This window comes from Penicillium rubens (genome assembly GCF_028828025.1).
Source record: "Penicillium rubens strain IBT 27055 chromosome Unknown utg000002l_segment0_segment0, whole genome shotgun sequence".
Lineage (NCBI taxonomy): Eukaryota > Fungi > Ascomycota > Eurotiomycetes > Eurotiales > Aspergillaceae > Penicillium > Penicillium rubens.
In genome coordinates, this window is record NW_026890600.1 from 2177083 (window position 1) to 2196458 (window position 19376).

Genomic DNA, 19376 nt, shown 5'->3' on the forward strand with positions numbered 1-19376 from the left:
GTCTTATGCAACACATTCGTGGTGCTCGATGGGACATTGCAATGGCTCCTCGGCTGTATTCTCATGGCATTCGGATGAGGTTGTGCGATAAGTGCAGGTTTTCTAGATCTAATATCCCATCTGTAAGGGGTCTAGTGGCAGCCACCACTCCGCCAGTCAATTTTAGGGTTAAGTACGAAGCTTGTATATTCTCATAACAAATGATTGCATAGGTCCAGAATGGTATTGAATCGGGGCTGTATCAAACTAATTTTGACATTGAAATTGATATCATTTCGCAAATGCATGGATTCCAAAAGTGTAACAACCTCGAATATATATTGAATATATTGAACAATTCCAACTCTTACTCCAGATAGAAACGGCAAAACAAGACAAATCTACATAGCTTCAACATCCAATGATTCATCATATACTCGTCAATAGTCGTCGTCTCATCGTCGCTTTGACTTTGACGAAGACCCAATAGCCGCCTTTCGCTTTGCAGCTTCGTACGCTTTCCGCATATCCCGCTCATCTGGCTCATCACTTGACTCATCTTCGCTATGCGGGTCTCCAACAACAGTACCAAAAATCCAATCCATCATACCCCATACGCCAAAGTTCCCCCTTGCACCCATCAACAAATGCATATCTGTGCGACGGGCTATTCCACCCAAAAAGAAGTTTGTCGGCATGACAGTATATCCAGAGTATGCGAAGGTCTCCTCGACGGAGATAAACAGTAGGTACAAAAGATACGTAAGCATATGGAAGCGGAAGATGATGGCCGGCGCATAGGTCGGGATGAACTTGGTAACCAGATAGGGGACCGGGTGGTCGTAATGCGCGGTCAATGGGAACGGAGCCCTTAACGAATGATACCAAGACCGGTGCCATTTGGCAAGCAAAGGAGACCATCTCGAGTGGAGAGCGTAGCGGTGAATGAAATATGTGAGGAACTATCAAAAGGAAAACCAGACTGTCAGCAAATTGGACTAGATATCAAGGAAAGCACGTCACGGCCATGTAGTCAGGAAATTCCAAAAAACTTACTTCTCGTCCCAACATCGCCAGGCTCAAATCCCTACATATCTCAAATGGCATAGGAAGCTTCAGCGATACCTTCAGCGCACTGCGCTTGCCGAGCGTCTGGACAAGTGCCGTCTCAAGTACTCCCTGCACGGCGATACCCAAGAATAAATTGAACAGCGCCCACCCGGCGACCTTGAGTTCCTTCGCACGGATCCGACGTCGCCTCCTTCCACCCGGCAAACCGGTTGCGCCATGCGCCTTGATGAGAATCGAGGCCGACGGAGTCAGGATATCAAAGAGGAAGAGGACAATGGAAGGCAGTGCGTAGAAGAGTACGCGCACAGCGATCGTCCCGAACAGTTCCACGCGGAGTCGGGAATGCGACAGAACCAACGTAGACCAAGTCATGTAGAAGAACAAGAGGTTCAGGCTGGTGCTGTAGGATGACAGGACCGGAACGAGGAAGACGGACAGCATCGGTATCGAGAATAGGGCCTCCATATTGACAAGAGTTTGTGCGGCAATTGCTGTTAATGGCGTTAAAAGACTCGAGGGTGGATTTGGTTGTATCTTGTGCTATCACTATCGTCGAGTCTTTCGGCGGGGGTACGAGGGTTTTGTTTCTGATCTCTCAGCAAATTCCTCTTTGTGCCGAAAATAGTAACATGTGGTCAGTTCCCATTCATATTTGAGACAAAGACTCTTTTAAACCCCAGTCGTGGTAGAGCAATTGGAGACAAAGAAATTTCGAGGTCGGAAATGGGGTGGCAGGATAAAAGATAAGCTTGGTTATCTACAACGTACGTCATTCTCTCCGGATGTACATAGCGGAATACGACTGCGTCAATGAAAGGTTGAATGGCTCGAATTGCTAAAAATACCAAAGCAGACATGCCATTAATTTGTACTGTACAATAAGAATGTGTAACAGAGGCTAAGACGAATTGAAGAGTTTTTAGGTGTTGGGAGGGGCAGCTCAAGGAGGCCCCGTACAGACAGCGCTCAGGGTATCATCATACATGAAGCAGTCGACAGACCATGTGAAGGAAATAAGAGTACACCCGATCGTTACGAAGCCGGAGTACCGTTAGCGCTTGGAAGCCCGTTCCGCTTTCCCCAAGTGAACGCCTTGTTGCGAAGGTCCGGAATGACCTGGAGGAATACCAGGTGGCTGAGGCAGCTGAGCAGAGTGTCACCGATGATGCTATTTTTCGGGCTACCCCCAAGGGAGGTGCCTTTCATCATGGAACCAATAAAATTGGTAGTGATCAGGTACTCTCCACGCTCCAAGGCACTGATAGCGATCTTCGCGACGTCCGCTGGCGCCTGGGGCTTATCGGCTTCTTCGAGTTTCTTGGTCAACTCAGGCTTGGTCTTTTCCTCGTTGTCAAAGCCGGGCGAGAGGATGCCCATGGGGAACACGGTGTGGATTCTGACATCCGCAGCCGGGGCGGCACCGCGGTGCCGTCTGTAGGCTCCATTGTACATTTCGATTTCCTGGCTCAAAGTATCGGATAGAGAACGAATGGCTGCCTTGGCAGGCGAGTACGGCGAATAGCCAGTGATAGGAACGAATGCAAGGGTAGAGCAGGTGAAAATCAGATGTCTCCGGGTTGTTTTCATCTGTGCACTGGGAAGAACGGGTTCCAGCCAGTTGCGCAGGGTAGCATGAGCTGTGTTGGCGGCAGTCCAATAGACTGTGTCCATTTGCTGTCGGTGCTCTTGGATGGGCACATCGACGAAGAAGCCTGGGCGGGAGAAGCCGGCACAGCACCAAACAACGTCGGGAGCAGCTCCAGAATTCCATGATGTGACTTCCGCGATGACTCTTTCGCACTCGGCGGGATCAGTGAGGTCGGCGCTGATATAATGGAATTTCTGCTTGAACTTATTCGCTGCCTTGGTCTGGATGATAGGTGAGCAATATTGATTAACTGATTATGGAGGAATGTCTGACCTTCATCTCATTGACGGCAGTCACCAGCTTGGAGACAGTGCGCGCAACCACGACAACGTTTGCACCTTTCGCGGATAGCTCAAGTGCGACAGCTCTGCCCATGCCCTCGGAGCCACCGGTGATTACCACAGTCTGTAAGATTCAGTCAGCAAGTACCACATCAATCACGCAGTCTTGCACATACCTGCCCCTCGACATTGAACTCGTTTCGGGATCCGGGACCGAACATTTTAGCGATAGTGTAGACAATGATAGTGCAAATGAGTGTGGAAGCGCCCAGTACCGGGGTTGATGTATTATTATACGAAGAATACAGGGAGGAGAAAAAGGAAGAGAGAAGTTGAGGGGGATGGAAACGAGCAATTAACTCGCGAGGATCCATTTTGGATAAAATGGCAGGTGCGTCTTGTTGGTTTTGTCCTCGAAATGGAAGGCACAACAACGAAAGGGAAGGCACACTTGGGGCAGTAAGTCAGTGACACGGAAATACCCGAGGTCGCTCCATTTTTGGCGTTCCAAGGTGTAAGATCGTAACATTACCAGTATTTATATTACCATAAGTGCAAACAGAGCAAAAGCCCCCACTCGAGGTTAGCGCAACCAAGGCGGTGAGAGACCAAAAAATAATTTTATCACAGGTTATCGGCCGGACTGAGTTGGTTCACTGTCGTTTGATTTCTACACGCAAAAATGGGCAGCAAGAAGAGAAAAGCCGGTCGCCCGGCGCAATCGAAAACAGCCCCTGAGCCATCCAAGTTCGACATCGAAGAGCGGTTCGACGACTCGGAAGATGAGTTCCAAACCGGTCGTGATCAGATTCTACTGGAGGAAGGCCCAGAGACAAAGAGACGGCGGAGAGTTGCCGAGGAAGGTATGTCCCTCTAATGTCGAACTCACCCGGTGCAGACGGTGTCTTACTGATCTCCGCAGAGGAATTGATCCAACCGTCCGACGAAGAAATCCTTGGCTATGAATCGGTAGACGAGGATGACGAGCTCGCAGACTCAGACGAAGACGAATACGACGATATGGGCCAGCCAAAGAAGGGTGGCGCCGATTCTGAGGAAGAAGATGAAGGCATTGCCGCCTGGGGCACATCGAAGAAGGATCTTTACAACGCAGATCAAATCGAGACCGAGGCTGATGCATTGGAGGAAGAACAGGAGGCCAAGCGACTGCAGTTGAAGCAGTTGCAAGCTATGAATGAGGCCGATTTCGGGTTTGACGAGTCTGAGTGGGTGGAGTCCGGCAAGGGTGTTGAGGACAGCGCCGATGCTGGCGTAGTGACTGAAGTGCTTCCACAACTGGAGATCACTGAGGACATGGATACCGATGAGAAGCTGAAGATTTTGAAGTCGAGATACCCCGAGTTTGAACCCCTGGCAAAGGACTTTGTCGACCTTCAGAGCTCCTTCAAGGATCTTCAACAAGCAGCCTTGAAGGCTTCCTCAACAGACGACTCAGAAGAGCCACAGCCATCTCCAGTGCCTGTGGTGAAATTCCGTGCGTTGTCTGCATACCTTGGCACTATCAGCATGTACTTCATGCTCCTCTCCTCTCCTTCTCCCGATGCAACTAGCGAACATGTTCCGATGACGCCCGCCGAACTCCGACAACACCCTGTCATGGGATCGCTTGTCAAATTCCGCAAGCTTTGGAACACCGTCAAGAATCTTGAAGAGCTCGAGGAACCCGCTGAGGAGCCTACTAAGCAGACTAAGACCGAGACAACCAAGGTCCAGAAGCAACCAAAGACTCAAGAGACCAAGAAGCCGAAACAGAAGAAGCTCAGCAAGGCCGAGATAGCACAGGCAGAAGCTGAAGCTCTCCGCGCCGAGCGTCTCCGTCAAACAGAAGCCGGTCTCGCCGACCTCGAGAACCTGGCCACCGAGCCTTCACGGAAGCGCAAGACACAAAAGGTCAAGGCACCTCTCAAGGATGATGACTCTGACTTCGGTGACGAGGATGCCCTCACAGCCCACGAGGCAGAGGAGAAGGCCAAGCAGAAGCGCTCCCTCCGGTTCTACACCTCGCAACTGGCCCAGAAGGCCAACAAGCGCAACGCAGCAGGTCGGGATGCCGGCGGAGACGCCGATCTCCCATACCGCGAACGTCTGCGTGACCGTCAAGCCCGTCTCAATGCCGAGGCCGAGAAGCGTGGTCGCAAAGAACTCCATCCCGACCAGCAGCTGGGAGGTGACAGCGACGACGAGGATCGTCGCGTCGCCAAGGAGCTCCGCCGCGGCGAGGGTGCCAAGGAGGGCACCGATGACGACGAATACTACGACATGGTGGCATCCCGCTCCAAGAAACGCAAGGACGACAAGCAGGCTCGTGCAGATGCCCACGCTGAGGCTGAGCGCCTTGGCGGACAGGTCTATGAGCAAGAGGAGATTGGTCCGGATGGCAAGCGTGCTATCACGTACCAGATCCAGAAGAATAAGGGTTTGCACGCGAAACGCAGCAAGGACTCCCGCAACCCGCGTGTCAAGAAGAGAAAGAAGTACGAGGAGAAGCAGAAGAAGCTTGGCAGTACTAAGCAGCTGTACAAGGGCGGCGAGGGCCGCGGTGGATACGGTGGTGAGCTTACGGGTATTAAGAAGAACCTGGTCAAGAGTGTTAAACTGTGAATGTGTGCTTGATCATAAACTTCACGGTCTTGTGTTTATGTTTTCATGGCGTTCACTGCGGGCAGTTTCAGGCATTCGATGTGTATATAACCCCGATTTCATCTTTTGGTTTACCCGAAGTTTCAAAACCCGTTTTATTCATCTCAATCCATCTTCTCGCAGGTATATGGTGCGCTCGATGCACCATGTATTCTAGCTAGTATAGCCCCAACTTAGACTCTTATCCCCGATCTGTACAAATGATCAGTTCCAGATACCCATGTAGAAGATAAAATAATGTCGAGCTGAACACACCCTTCAACCTTTTGTCATTTCGAATAGGAAACATGGGCAATCCCTCTGCAAATTGAGGACGATGAGGAATCTCGATAGATTGTGATTTTCTACTTCTAGTACTCGAGCTACGCACCAAGTTAGCAGAGGTCAAGCGCACCTACGTAAAGCGTAGATACCTTGGATTGGGAGAAATGGGCGAAGTCGGCGCATGATCTTGGGAACGGCGATTTGGCTTCGGCATAATACTGCGAGACGCCCATCTAATCTTTTCCGAAAACCGGTCTGAGCCATTCTTGATACTTGTGCTCGGGCTTCTCGAAGTCCGACTCTCTACCACGGGGGTTACGTGCGGGAGCTCGGAGATTGGGATTGGAGCTGTGTCGGATCTGCGACGGTTATATGAGGGTAGGTCAACTGACGTGGGTTTCTCTGAGATTCTTTGAGTATGAGAAGCATGGAGGGCGAGCTCGCTAGATTGAGATTCGCTGGATCGGGACAGGGCCATTGAATCGGTGTCTGCGGGTGGATGGCCGTTGTAAAGTTGGCTGGAGTTCGTAACGGAATTTGTTGATTCAGTCAGTTTTGCATTATTCAGAGTATCTATGAGCTGCTTGTATGTGTCGCCGTCAACACCCCGACTGGTTTGCATTTGCTGTGCCCTTTCTGTCTTGGAGCTATGTTTCTGGGCACCAGACGTCAAGTCAATCTCACCCGGGTGCGAGACGTCTTGGGTGGTGGATGGTATTTGCGGTTTCGGAGAAGCAGTAGTCATGGCTGTCTCTTGGATAGCTGGAGCAGTCTGGACCGGGTTGTCGGGCAGCGAGTCCTGTAGCATTGGTATTAACCAGGCGTAGTCCAAGGCATCTCTGGCAGTAGGGCGATCTGCCGGGTTCGCAGCCATCATGCTGGCCAAAAAGGACGTTGCTTCTGGGCTGACTGGAGAATGAGACGAGTCAAAAGGCAGTATCGAATGCCCTTTATAGTATTCGAGTAGATCAGTTTTGCCAGAGAAAGGAAACTTCCCAGTGAGCAAGTAGTAAGTGATCACACCCAGAGCCCATATATCGATTCCAGGGCAATGGTCTGATTCCAACGTTGTGCTTTCTGGGGATGGACTCCATAACCGTTCATACACCTCTGGCGCAGTAAAGGCTGGCATGCCATTGAACGTTTGTAGACCCGTAAATCCTTCCATCACGCGCTTGCTGATTCCGAAGTCGCCAATCTTTACCCACCAATATGGGCCTGTAGATAACGCAAAAATGTTCTTCTTAAGATCAGCAAGGTGGAATCAAAAGCACCATGGCTGGAGCATACCTGAGGCTTCAGGTCACCGTGAGTGAACCCATTGCTATGCATAAAGTCAAGACTCTCGAGAAGCTGGAAGGTAATCTGCTGTGCTTCTCTTTCCCGGAATAGCTGCGTCATGTACTTCTGCAGATCTCCAAGAGGGAAATATTCCATTGCGATAAACAGACACTCAGTGTTCTCAAACCAGCCCGATGATTTCACAAAGCAACCGTCATACTGAACGAAGGTCAGTGATTTTGACGGGAGTATATCAAGATAACAGGGTATGAATACCAATCATGTACCTACCTTTCGCTGCGAGAAACGAGCAATGGCTTCTAGTTCGCGATTATAATCCATAGACCTCGATCCCGGGACTGACTTGCGCACTTCCTTGACAGCCCGGAGCTTGCCTTGACCGACACATTCTTCCAACCACACAGTACCGAAGATGCCGATTCCAAGGTCACGTTTCTTCTTCCATACTTCCTCACGCTCTCGACGTCTTCCGCGCCGACCGCCGACTAACGTTGATTCAAGAAAAGTGTGCGTTGTAAGCTCTGCATCGAACTTGGTGGGGAGCTTCGAGTCCTTGACAAGATCGGAGACTTGCGACATGCGGGGCTAAAAGAACCCCGGATTCTGAGGGTAGTAGCGTGGGTCTCTTCTATGATATAATGTAGATAGTGTTAACCTAGAGGATCCGGACGTTGTATGAGAGATGCTTGGCTTGGTGCATATGGTTATACTTTGGATGCATGAGATATTGTCAGCGTACAAGTCGGGAGCCTCATTCTTTCAAAACGGTATATGTAAGTATATGTAACATGACCGGGGTAAAAAGTCGGGCTAAATTCATTATTGTTTTGGCCCCCGGTTGCTACAAATGTAGTGGAGTGAGTAGGGACTCCATTCTCCTAATGGCATAGATCAACATCGCGGGTTCGGCCAATTGATGATGACATGGGGCGTAAATGTATGTTGTCCTCTGTAAGGATATTTGGGATATCATTGGCCTCCATACGCTTGGTCCCATAATAATAAAATACTTTCACTCGAACAAGCCTTCGAAGACTGCCTTGACATGGTCCGGGCCACCTTGTGAGAAATCAATCTCCAGGAAACCTCTCGCTAGGGAGTTCTTATAATGACACTGTTAGCTATCCCCCTTTATTGTTCTTAGAAAGATGGACTCGTACCGCTTCTTCTAAGTCTTGCATCTCCTCTGAAGATAGAACTGCACAGGCCGCGACAATGTTCTCCCCTCGTGCTGAAAGAGACGCAATCTCGTTTGCGCGAGATACAATAGCTGGGTCGATACCGTTGATTGCCGCACAACTGTACCGCCACAAGTCAATCAATTTTGCCAAAAGGAACGCGGGTATTATAGAAAGCAGGACGTACATGGTACCAAAGCTCTTGTTACTTCGCCCCGGACGGAAACTGTTTGAGCTGTAAGCATCATTTACATACCATTACCCAGGAGCCGGTTTTGCCACACATACTTGTATAGATACGTGATCTGGTCCTCGACTTCCTGGGTTTCTTCACAGACCTGAACTTCCATATGGCCAAGATGGAGTCGAGGCCGCAAAGCGAGGAAGTTGTTCTCGAAAATCTCATGAAAATGAGTCGCTGCAATGACTTTAGCGGGGCTCTCGAGACACAGCAGATAATCGAGTATGCCACAGGCAAGTCCGATGCCATCTGAATGCGTTGATTAGTCTGCATCAAGAGCTATATCTAAATAAGAACAAACCGCTTTCGTTGGTTCCCTTCCCAAACTCATCGATGATAATCAAGCTTCGGTTTGTGACTTGTTTCAGGCAGAGAGAAATTTGCTGCAAATCGTTCATGAATGTGCTTTGGATCTAAAGAGATGTCAGACTGCCAAATCTGAAACTTTATGCAGGGAATTTTTGGATACCTTGGAGACACTCTCTTGGGTATTGATTTTGGTCAAGATTTTATCTGTGACTCCCAATTCTGCGCTGTCTGCAGGAACGAAGCTGTGACAATTAGCCTTTGTATGACCATCTCAATGGAAAGAAACCTACCTCCCAATCTGTGCTAGGTATACAATCAGAGCAACCTGTTTCTAGGTCAGAAAATGAGTTTCACGAATACAAAGTATAGCTTACCTGCTTGATATAGACACTCTTCCCTGAATAGTTCGGTCCAGTTAAGAGCAACATGCTAGGGTTAGAATCCGTGGACGAAGAAGCATCATTGGTCTCGGACTCATTTCCACCCACGAGAAATGTGTCATTTGGCACATAGGACGAAACAGTCAATTCTTGAAGGATGTGCCTGGCATTTGTTAGGGATGTTGAGGAATGGTTGTTAACGAGCTCTTACCGGCCACCCTTGATTCTGATCACATTTTGTTCAACCATCCGTGGTCTGGTCAGCTTGTAGAAGCTGGCTGCCTGTGTGAGAGCAAGGAGACTGTGGACTTCGTATCAGCGGTCCTCCAATCAGGTCCCACAAGAACTGACCTATCAATATCGCCGCAAATATCAGAGGCATCGACGAGCACATTCTCATATCGAAGAACCCTTTGCGCCAAGTCGTACACAATCTCGATTTCTTTCTCTGCCAACGTACAACTTTTAGTTCCCCATTTTCAAGGTTTCCCGTCAATTTATTTGGCTTACCGCAGATAATACCGTATATATCCCCCAGCTTCTCATCCATCTCTCTCATGCGGAAGTCTTTGAAATACGCCCGATTCTCTGTGATGAACATCAACTCCCAGTCATCATCGGAGCCAGTATACTCCGCGGTGCCATGGCCATTGAGTGGGATGGCAATATTGAACCCAAGCTGAGGGAAGTAAATGACATTCACGTCCACGTTGAGGGTCGCTGGGATTGTCGCAGCAATGTCGAGAGCAACGTGCTTGAGAAGGCTGTTGAGACCATCGTATCTGTCTTTGATTTTGTCAAGTTCTCTATCAATTCCTTGCTTAACCACTGTTCTTCCTTGTTCTTCAGAGTTATCAATGTCGACCTAAAAAGTCAGACCCGTTGTTAACTCCCCATTACAAGAACTTACAATTTCTTGAACCATGCGACCAACTCTGTACAGCTGTGCCGCCTCAAAGACTCTAAGGGCCTGCAATACGTCAGTATATGAACGGACTGACATGTCTATCGGAGATTTACCTTGCTTCGGAGAGTCAGGATATGCGCACCCGAGACCTCCCGAAGTGCATCATTGATGTCGATGGAGTAGAACGCAAACTGGTCAATCACCTCCTTAGCATCACAATTCAAAAACCATGCAAATCAAACATACAGCGAGAAGACTAGCCCAAACCGTAGTTTTGAATCCAGTAATCTTTGCACTGCCAGTACTAATTCCCTTGCGAAGATTGACCATAACAGGTCTGAGGTTCTTAATGTGTTTCAATGCTTTGGTCATCTTGTCTAATGCAGCAAGATTGTCAGGGCTTGAAAAGACCCCTATGAAATCATGCCGCTCTCGAATCGTATCTAGATTTACGCTCGGACGGAAAAAGGTTTGCTTGAGCCTTGCCCTACCCTGCGGGGTGTATGCAAAGTGCTGGAAGAGCCCGTAGACCGAAAGGCCCTCTTTACCTGACGCTGACTTTTTTCCCGGTCCCTGGTTGAACATATTCGGGTGTGACTCGGACTGGATAATCTGGAGGGAGGTGAAGGTATTGCTGCTGATCCACATGGTATCCCGTAGATTGAACATCTGTAGTGCTCGAATCCGATACTCATTTCCTTCTTCGAGGGGGCTAGGCGCCGCGGCTCTTCGACGCTGCAAATAAGTGAGTATGGCTCCTGCGCAACCAATAGTCACGGGGTTCTCCATGTCGACGGAACTTGAGATATGCAACAGTCTTCCTTCTTGGAGTGTAAAGCCCATCTCTTCTGGGTCCACTTCTTCCGGTCCGGCAAGGCCATTTTGAGGCACAAAAAACCGGATGCGCTGTTCGTGCTTAGATGAAATTTGTAAAGCAAGTAATTTGCTTTCTGCATTGGAGTAGCTGAACTCTGGCGTTGGACGAATGTCTATCTGGTAAGGAAGGTAGGCAGAAGAAACTGGGCAGAAATTATCAGCATTTGCTTGCATTGGAAAGGGTCGAAGAGCCCCAAGGCAAAGCAAATCTACCATCTTCTTGTGCGAGATTCTGATCTTGACCCTGTGAACTAAGATCGACACGAGGAGGTGTCAAGACCACCGTAGGTTTGATTTGGAGTAGCACTGGAGATGGCCAGATTAGCACCAGATCTAGACCTGAACATTTAATAAACCCACGAGCGTCGATCGTCTCCATATCCCCTGAACGACTATCACCAAGCAAGTACATCTTTTCTTCTTCGGCTGAGTAGTATGAGCACCCCACAGTTCCATGGTCCTTCATGTCAATCGCAGCAATGACATGGTCATCGAAGTCATCGTCAGTAGCCCTCACCGAGCGATCTGTTTCGATCCTGGTGTCTGTGGGATACGGAGTGTGCAATTGACTTGCAGACGAAACGATAGGTGTTTGAGGAGGACCACTTGAAGTGCTGAGAGCTTGGCTTGATGGAGCCCTGTGACCTAGTCGTCGCCCAGAGGTACGAGGTGTGATTGGAGGGCGGGAAGCTGGTGTTCTCTTCCTTTTTAAAGAAGACATTTTGCCGATGCCAATGAAATTGGGATATCTAGAGATGCGACGAGAGAGAGAAATGATGGGGTGGGATGATATGGTGGGTTCCCACGGGCAGTTTGTGTAGTCATCTGTCCACGGGCCGTTCTTCGAATCTACATAGAACAAGCAATTTGATCGATATGATTAAAAAGTGCATTATTGTACAATGAGTGGATGGACTAGTATACAATCATAATATGTGAGAGAAGATCATGCAACCGGAATTTCCCAAAAGGAGACGCAAAACATCGTATGTACCACATAAAGAACGCCTTTCATGTTTCATTTACTCTTGCGCGGTTAGCACCAGGCCAGACTTAGACTCATCGAGAGAAACTCTGGCAGTTTGACCAGAGACAACTTCACCTCGGATGATCTTATCAGCCAAACGGTTTCCAATTTCCTTGGCAATGAGACGGTTTAAAGGCCGGGCACCAAATCGCGGGTCGTAGCCTTTCTCGCACAGCCAGTCCTTGGTCTCATCGTCGACCTTCAGGGTCATACGGCGGTCATCGAGTCGGGCCTGAAGCTCTTTGATTCTGATCTCAACGATGTCCCGCAGGGCATCCTTTGACAAGCGCTTGAAGATGATGAATTCATCAATTCGGTTCATGAACTCAGGTGGGTATGCGCTCTGAACCACATCCATAACAGCCGTTTTAACCTTTTCGGGTAGCTCAGCATCACCGGAGTCTTTAATTGGGTGCAAGGGGTCTGCTCCGACCAGGATACTAGCTCCAAGGTTCGAGGTCAAGACAATCAGGGTGTTTCGGAAGTCGACCTTGTGGCCTTGGGCGTCTGTCAGGAAGCCCTCGTCGAGGACCTGCAGCAGTAGCGCTGAGATATCGCGATGCGCCTTCTCGAATTCATCGAATAACAGAACCGCGTAAGGCTTCCGCCTGACAGCCTCCGTGAGCTGGCCAGCATCGTCGTATCCGACATACCCGGCAGGGGAACCGATGAGACGACTGATTGTGTGTTTCTCCTGGAACTCACTCATGTCAAACCGCAAAACGGCAGTTTCGGTGGAGAAAAGGAACTCGGCCATCTTCTTGCAGAGCTCAGTCTTTCCAACACCGGTGGGACCGAGGAACATGAAAGAGGCCGTAGGGCGATTTTCACCGCTGAGACCAGCTCTCTGCATCCGCACGGCATTTGCCACAGCAGAAAGCGCTTCGTCTTGTCCACGGACTGATTTTCGGAGAGTGTCCTCCATCCGAATCAGCTTCTCCACGTCTCCAGCCATGAGCTTGTTGACGGGGATGCCTGTGGTCCGAGAGACGACGTTTCCAATGTCATCTGCAGTAACAGAGTCGTGAATCAAAGTTTGATTTTGAGAATCCTGTTTAGCGCCTTCTTTAGGTAACTTGGTTTCGAGCTCCGGGATGGTAGAGTATCTCAACTCTCCGGCCTTGGCAAAGTTTCCTTCGCGTTGAGCTTGTTCAAGTTCAAACCGAGCGCGTTCCAAGTCCTCCTTAGTGCGTTTGATATTATCAATTTCGGCCTTCTCTTTCTCCCAGGTCTCGGTCAATTTACCGGCCTCCGTTTGCTTGGTCTTCAGGTCCTCTTGAAGCTTCTCTCGCCGTTCCCGGCTGGCAATATCGGTTTCCTTACGAAGAGACTCAAGCTCAATTTGGATGGTAGTAATGTCACGCTCAAGTTCTCGAATTGAGTCGGGCTTCGACTCCTGCTGCAAGCGAAGAGCTGATGCAGCTTCGTCGACAAGATCAATCGCTTTGTCTGGCAAAAATCGATCGGTGATGTAGCGATTACTGTAAGTAGCTGCAGCTACTAAAGCGCCGTCTGTAATTCTGACACCATGGTGTACTTCGTATTTGTTCTTGATACCCCGTAGTATGGAAATAGTCGAGGCGACCGATGGCTCGCTCACCAGGATAGGCTGGAACCGTCGGGCAAGAGCCACATCTTTTTCAATCAATCGATATTCGTTGAGAGTAGTGGCACCACAGCATTGAAGTTCGCCCCGTGACAGAGCAGGCTTCAGCAGGTTACTAGCATCAATACTACCCTCAGCCTTGCCCAATCCTAGCAAGGTGTGAAGCTCGTCAATGAAGAGGATCACCTCACCTTGCGCATCCTCCACTTCCTTCAGGACAGCTTTCAGACGCTCCTCAAAATCCCCCCGAAACTTGGCTCCTGCAATTAAAGAGCCCAGATCCAATGAAACAACCCGTTTGTTTTTGATACTCTCCGGAACATCTCCTTGTACAATGCGCTGAGCCAGCCCTTCGAGAACGGCGGTCTTGCCAGTTCCAGCAGCACCGATCAACACGGGATTGTTCTTGGTCCGCCGAGACAGAATTTGAATGGTTCGATGAATCTCGGAATCACGTCCAATGACTGGATCCAGCTTGCCAGCTTTAGCTTTCGCCGTAAGCTCAACACCATACTTCTCGAGTGCTGGTTTCTCGTCCTCTCCACTCATATCCATGCGGTGGGTACCGCCCGGGGGATGTGGACGACCTCCCTTGGCATAGTGGCGGACAGGGACCGGGCTAGGGTTGGCGGCTGGTGGAATGAATGAGGCGCAGGGCAGTATGCTTGATCTCGGGATCGGGGATAGAAGACGGGTCGACGATAGACGAGGCGTCCGCAAAAGTCGAGTGCGGGCACTGAGAGATATTCTCGCCGCCATTATGTAGAATAGTAGATTCAGACCTTAGGAGGGAAAAAGCCGTAGAGCAGATCAACACCTGAGATGTCACCGGTATAGCTTAAATACCGGCAACCAAAGGTCCATCGGGAGGCTTCTCGAAAGATCCACATAGCGAACGCTGAGTGGCGGGAAGAGCTCAAGCTCCGTCACCAGTCAGTCACCTGACTAGTCCAAGCTCCGCCCTGAAGTCACCAGTCAATCACATGACCAGGCTAGGTTAAGCTCTGTTGTTAGCAAGTCACCTGACCAGTCCTCGCTCTTCCACGTTTTTCCGCGACTCCGTAGAGATTTTCCGTAATAAAAAAAATCCTCCCTTTTTAACCCCTCCCTCATCTACTTTCTTCTCCTTTTTTTCTTCTCCTTCCAGAATAGATACCACCACACCTCTCTTTCACAATGGGTTTCACCGACTTTGTCTCTGATGCCGGCCTGACTCGTAGGCGCCCCTGAGATTTTGTTATTTCGAATCAATTGGTGACTGACTGTGCCCCTCAGTGGCCAACCACTTCCTGTCCACTCGGTCCTACGTTGTTGGGTACGAATTCCTCCCCCTTTAATTGCCTTTTTTACCTTTTCTTTCCTTTCCCCTTATGCTTTCATGATGAGAAACATTGGTCCGTGTTTAGGAGGCGGATTAAGACCCCGCTGGATGACTACACGCAATCGCGAGCAATCGCATCTCTGATCTTGCATCACTATGTTACATTGCCGAATTATTTCGTCTGATGATGAACTTCGTCGCTGACTCGGTTCAATAGCAACTCGCCCAGCCAGGCCGATGTCGTGACCTACAAGGCCTTCACCGCCGCCCCTGATGCTGCCAAGTACCCCCACGTTGCCCGCTGGTACAAGCACATCGCCTCTTACGAGAGCGAATTCTCCACCCTCCCCGGTGACTCCTCCGCGGCTTTCACTGCCTACGGTCCCGAGACCACCGAGCTTGCCTCCAACCCCAAGGACAAGCCCGAGGAGGAGGATGACGATGAGGACCTCTTCGGCTCCGACTCTGAGGAGGAGGACCCCGCGGTTGTTGCTGAGCGCAACAAGCGTCTCGAGGAGTACAAGGCCAAGAAGGCCGGCAAGGTCAAGCCTGCCGCCAAGTCCCTCGTCACCTTGGAGGTCAAGCCCTGGGGTATGTGTTTTCCAATCTCTCTTTTATTTCAATTGCTAACAAACGTTTCCAGATGATGAGACCAACCTTGAGGAGTTGGAGGCCAACGTTCGCGCCATTGAGTGGGACGGTCTCGTCTGGGGTGCCTCCAAGTGGGTTCCCGTCGGTTTCGGTATTAAGAAGCTTCAGATCAACCTTGTCGTTGAGGACGAGAAGGTCTCCACCGATGAGCTCCAGGGCACGATCGAGGAGGATGAGGACCACGTCCAGTCCACTGATATCGCTGCCATGCAGAAGCTGTAAATTTGCAATGCCCATTTATGAAGCAGAAATTGTGTGATGGAAATGCGTGATGTCAAAGGAATCCTTTACGAACCTAGTCCAACTAGAAAGCTGGTCCAGTAGTGACCGGTCATTGATGAGAAATTAAAAAAAAATTCATGACCATATATCTCCACTGTAAATTGGCCAGTAATATGTGTGTGTTAGTGTGTAATCTACGGGAACACTGGGTTGCTTTGACTGATTTTTCTAGCAGACCGATGTCGGCTTTTTAGGTGGTTCAATGTCTCGTATATCAACACTCAAAATCTGCTAATTGATACTCTCAGGAGGTCTTGTTTCTATTGACGTCGCTGTCCCGTCATTGTGTTCTTTTTGTGGCGATCTGACCACCTCATGGAAATGGGTTATCAACGCCAGATACCTGAGCAGTATCGATTCTGCATCCATAAATAACAAAGATTTGGAATCCACTGGATACTCATTTGGACAGAATTTCTTGGTAAATTTATTTGAAGGATACTTCGTAGAATCTTTTCTTCATGGCCGAATATATATATTTCCACCACCCCTTTGGGAATGCCTACATAGCAGATTCCCGTAAACTCCAGATCGCGTCCATGGTTTTTCGTATTGGAATCATTGATTTTGATCTAAACCTCGACCCTTTGTTGCCTTATTTTACCAAGCCTTAGCCAGACATCGTATCTCGACATTAATAAAACGGTCATACTCATCAGGTGTGATTTTCGGTGTCGATCGCAGAGGACAAGACGGATCAAAAGCATGTACTCTGCTGCTAAGTCTCGCAAGCAGCTGCTCTAGTTGACCAGCATCGGGTGTGACCGACTCTACATGTCGGGGTATCGGGGTATTTGGAGGGTCTTTATACTGAGACGGAGGCTCTGTAGCCTGCTCGCCCTGAGCGTCAGAGAAACGAGAAGAGGATGGACGGAGAACATCGCTCTGCGACTGTGCCATGTCAAGACACTGAAGGGACATGGCAATGATATAAGATGAGTGCGAGAAGGATCAATGCAAGTCTTCGATTGCTGTTTAACGAAGGAAGTGATCATAAGTGTGTGAGGAGATATGCTCTTTATGTTTCTGGCCCACGGCTCATTTCATGGACAAGTAAACCGTATACATATGTACACTACAGACCGGATAAAACCACAGTGCCTCGATCTTGGTGTTCCTAGTTCCAGGCCAGTTGGCAAATCCTGTAAGGTCTATCGAACTATGTACCCTCTCATTCTCGAACCATATTTTCCATCTGTGTGACCAACACTTTAGGCTATAGACGTATCCGTATCCACCGAAGTTGACGGAGCTTGCAGACAAGCCAAAGTCTTTTGTCTATCACAGTGATCGCTGAGGAAGTCGGGGTTGGACAGGAGAGTCAAGCGGTGTTACCCCCACTCAGGGGTTGATCTACTGTGTGTTGTCAACTGGCGTCGCAGAATCCACCGAGAGGAAGTATATAAGGAATAGCCCAGACAGTTGGCAAAATAACCTGTTTATTCTATCCATTGACTCAGAATGTTCGTTGATGATGGGGTGTAGGCATGTACTTAGTTGTAGTCTCCCGTCAAGATTCGAGTTTGATATCGCAAGGAACGAATACAAGGTTCACTGTATAGGTAGGGTAGGGAGATAACCATGATATCAACCTGAGAAGCCATGCAGAGACAGAATCACCCATCCTTTTCAATAGCAACTCAGTATGAACGAATATCACATTGTGATGAAATCCAGGCCAGCCCTGCCAGGTGATTAGGTAAACCGCGGGATGCTGGAGCCCGGGGGCTCCACGAACCTCCCGCCAACATATCAAACAGCATCACGACACCGTCCACAGCCAAGGGACCCCAGGCTTCATCTAATAATTCAGCGGGGATCGTCTATAATTATTCACCGATAAGAAAAGTTCGCAGTGAACAGACCCAGCCAGCGAACCCCAACCTGCAACCCAAAACCAACCTCACCACCCATCATGAGCTTCCTCTCCCGCGCGGTGACTTTCTTCGGCCTCGTCCTGATAGTTCACGCGTAAGTTCTCTAATACATCCGCACAAAATCTATCTTGCCTCCCGAGCTGAGCTGACCCCTTCTGCAGAGGCTACTCGGCCCACGAACACACTGTCCTTTACAGCAACCGCACATCCACTGCCCTCCCACAAGACATTATCATCGAAACCCTCGCCTCCGTACTAATTGTTTCCATCGGACTGGTGTTGAGCGCGCAGAAGTTGAAGCCTATTAGCTGGCGCGAATGGGCGGGCGAGATTGAACGGGATGGCGGAGCGCGCAATCCGTACCTGAGTCTGGAGGAGCGTTATGGATTCTGGGATATTCGGGTGAGTTTTGGATCTACTTGATGCGTGCCTTGCTGGAAGTACATCTGCGAGTTGGGGTTTATTGTGGATGTGCATCCATTGCTAGATGTCATCGTTGGTTTGGGCTAGGAATCTCAGAAGCTAACATTTGGGCAACATAGGCTAAGCGGAAGGAGTTTGCGGACTGGGTTCGCGGCCAGGATGTAGGAGTGATGGTTGAATATTGAGTTTGTAGTTATGTGCTGCGGCGGGGTGAGCTGTATAATATGCATTGCGGCGAGGGAGTTCAGTTTTCAATTGAGATGCTCAGTTTGTTGCTGGCTATGATATTTATGTGGAAATGATGGCCACGTACTCTGTACACTGGACTAACCTTGAAGAATAACTTACGCATACGCCGCCGACGCAGTGGCGAACTCGCATCTTGGTGCGATGTACGGATACTCGAGAGGCGAGAGGTGACACAGACATACCACTAGTACGCCTGGCTGCTTGTGACTTGAGTAAGTGGGACCACTGCCAGATATAGACGCTTTTGGCGCACGCGATTTGCATTCCTGCGCCACCGCTGCAGGATGATGGATAGTCTAGGCCATCTATTGGAAACATGACCACAAGTTGTTGTGACTAGGCCGAGAAGCAAGGGGGTTGATGTGGCCTGCACGGTAGCAAAAAGCAAGTTTATTCCAGACTCGGAGAACGCTGTAGAGAATCACATATTGAGATGATTGCAATTCTGTGTCTGGTGATGAGTACTCCATAGAAGGAAAGTAGCCTTTTAGTTTACATATGTAGATTGTATACGGAGTATGTAGTACATACATGTTTATTTGATGAAGCTGTACGACCTAATTACACCTTATGCACATCAACAGTACTATACAACATACGTATCGGGTATGTGCCTGTCCACCTAGTCAGAATAAAGACTGCAGTACTCTGGGATCAAGCTTAAAAAGGTGCACGATAGTACGGGGTACTCTATCTGGTAGTATGTCGACCCTCTCTGTACTCCGTATACCCCTTCATATCCAGGAATATATTATTGTTTTGTCACAGAAAAGAAAATATAAATATAGAGTCGGTCCCTACTGGATGGAGTTAACCGAACCGTCTCGAAAAGACCCACCTGAT

General features: G+C 49.3%; 9 protein-coding genes across 9 annotated transcripts; 3 read left to right on the forward strand and 6 right to left on the reverse strand.

Moving 5' to 3' along the window:
• Positions 1 to 434: 434 nt before the first annotated feature.
• On the reverse strand, positions 435 to 1515 carry N7525_003285 (sterol desaturase family protein; the record flags this gene model as incomplete). Its single annotated transcript, XM_002559266.1, has 2 exons — positions 435 to 941; positions 1036 to 1515. 2 exons carry the CDS (start codon positions 1513 to 1515, stop codon positions 435 to 437), a joined length of 987 nt encoding a protein of 328 aa, XP_002559312.1.
• Positions 1516 to 2082: 567 nt separating this feature from the next.
• On the reverse strand, positions 2083 to 3508 carry ksrA (3-dehydrosphinganine reductase; the record flags this gene model as incomplete). Its single annotated transcript, XM_002559265.2, has 4 exons — positions 2083 to 2919; positions 2972 to 3103; positions 3156 to 3429; positions 3462 to 3508. 4 exons carry the CDS (start codon positions 3506 to 3508, stop codon positions 2083 to 2085), a joined length of 1290 nt encoding a protein of 429 aa, XP_002559311.2.
• A 153-nt stretch (positions 3509 to 3661) lies between these two features.
• N7525_003287 (something about silencing 10 family protein) lies at positions 3662 to 5601 on the forward strand (the record flags this gene model as incomplete). The annotated part of the gene is made up of 2 exons (XM_002559264.1): positions 3662 to 3842; positions 3902 to 5601. The coding sequence occupies 2 exons, from the start codon at positions 3662 to 3664 to the stop codon at positions 5599 to 5601; spliced, it is 1881 nt and encodes a 626-aa protein (XP_002559310.1).
• A 433-nt stretch (positions 5602 to 6034) lies between these two features.
• N7525_003288 (serine/threonine-protein kinase) lies at positions 6035 to 7785 on the reverse strand (the record flags this gene model as incomplete). The annotated part of the gene is made up of 3 exons (XM_061212655.1): positions 6035 to 7102; positions 7195 to 7404; positions 7477 to 7785. 3 exons carry the CDS (start codon positions 7783 to 7785, stop codon positions 6035 to 6037), a joined length of 1587 nt encoding a protein of 528 aa, XP_061069676.1.
• Positions 7786 to 8218: 433 nt separating this feature from the next.
• On the reverse strand, positions 8219 to 11818 carry N7525_003289 (MutS family protein MSH5; the record flags this gene model as incomplete). Its single annotated transcript, XM_061212656.1, has 16 exons — positions 8219 to 8308; positions 8367 to 8505; positions 8572 to 8619; positions 8673 to 8874; positions 8927 to 9038; positions 9095 to 9176; positions 9225 to 9259; positions 9309 to 9477; positions 9526 to 9615; positions 9666 to 9762; positions 9825 to 10179; positions 10225 to 10284; positions 10335 to 10412; positions 10468 to 11240; positions 11311 to 11403; positions 11458 to 11818. The coding sequence occupies 16 exons, from the start codon at positions 11816 to 11818 to the stop codon at positions 8219 to 8221; spliced, it is 2784 nt and encodes a 927-aa protein (XP_061069677.1).
• A 301-nt stretch (positions 11819 to 12119) lies between these two features.
• On the reverse strand, positions 12120 to 14843 carry hsp78 (chaperone ATPase HSP78; the record flags this gene model as incomplete). Its single annotated transcript, XM_002559261.2, has 2 exons — positions 12120 to 14512; positions 14753 to 14843. The coding sequence occupies 2 exons, from the start codon at positions 14841 to 14843 to the stop codon at positions 12120 to 12122; spliced, it is 2484 nt and encodes an 827-aa protein (XP_002559307.2).
• Positions 14844 to 14906: 63 nt separating this feature from the next.
• Positions 14907 to 15924, forward strand: N7525_003291 (translation elongation factor 1 subunit beta; the record flags this gene model as incomplete). Its single annotated transcript, XM_002559260.1, has 4 exons — positions 14907 to 14946; positions 15006 to 15045; positions 15269 to 15642; positions 15695 to 15924. The coding sequence occupies 4 exons, from the start codon at positions 14907 to 14909 to the stop codon at positions 15922 to 15924; spliced, it is 684 nt and encodes a 227-aa protein (XP_002559306.1).
• A 660-nt stretch (positions 15925 to 16584) lies between these two features.
• On the reverse strand, positions 16585 to 16905 carry N7525_003292 (uncharacterized protein; the record flags this gene model as incomplete). Its single annotated transcript, XM_002559259.1, has 1 exon — positions 16585 to 16905. One exon carries the CDS (start codon positions 16903 to 16905, stop codon positions 16585 to 16587), a length of 321 nt encoding a protein of 106 aa, XP_002559305.1.
• Positions 16906 to 17899: 994 nt separating this feature from the next.
• N7525_003293 (membrane magnesium transporter family protein) lies at positions 17900 to 18469 on the forward strand (the record flags this gene model as incomplete). The annotated part of the gene is made up of 3 exons (XM_002559258.1): positions 17900 to 17955; positions 18023 to 18263; positions 18404 to 18469. 3 exons carry the CDS (start codon positions 17900 to 17902, stop codon positions 18467 to 18469), a joined length of 363 nt encoding a protein of 120 aa, XP_002559304.1.
• Between the last annotated feature and the right edge of the window lie 907 nt (positions 18470 to 19376).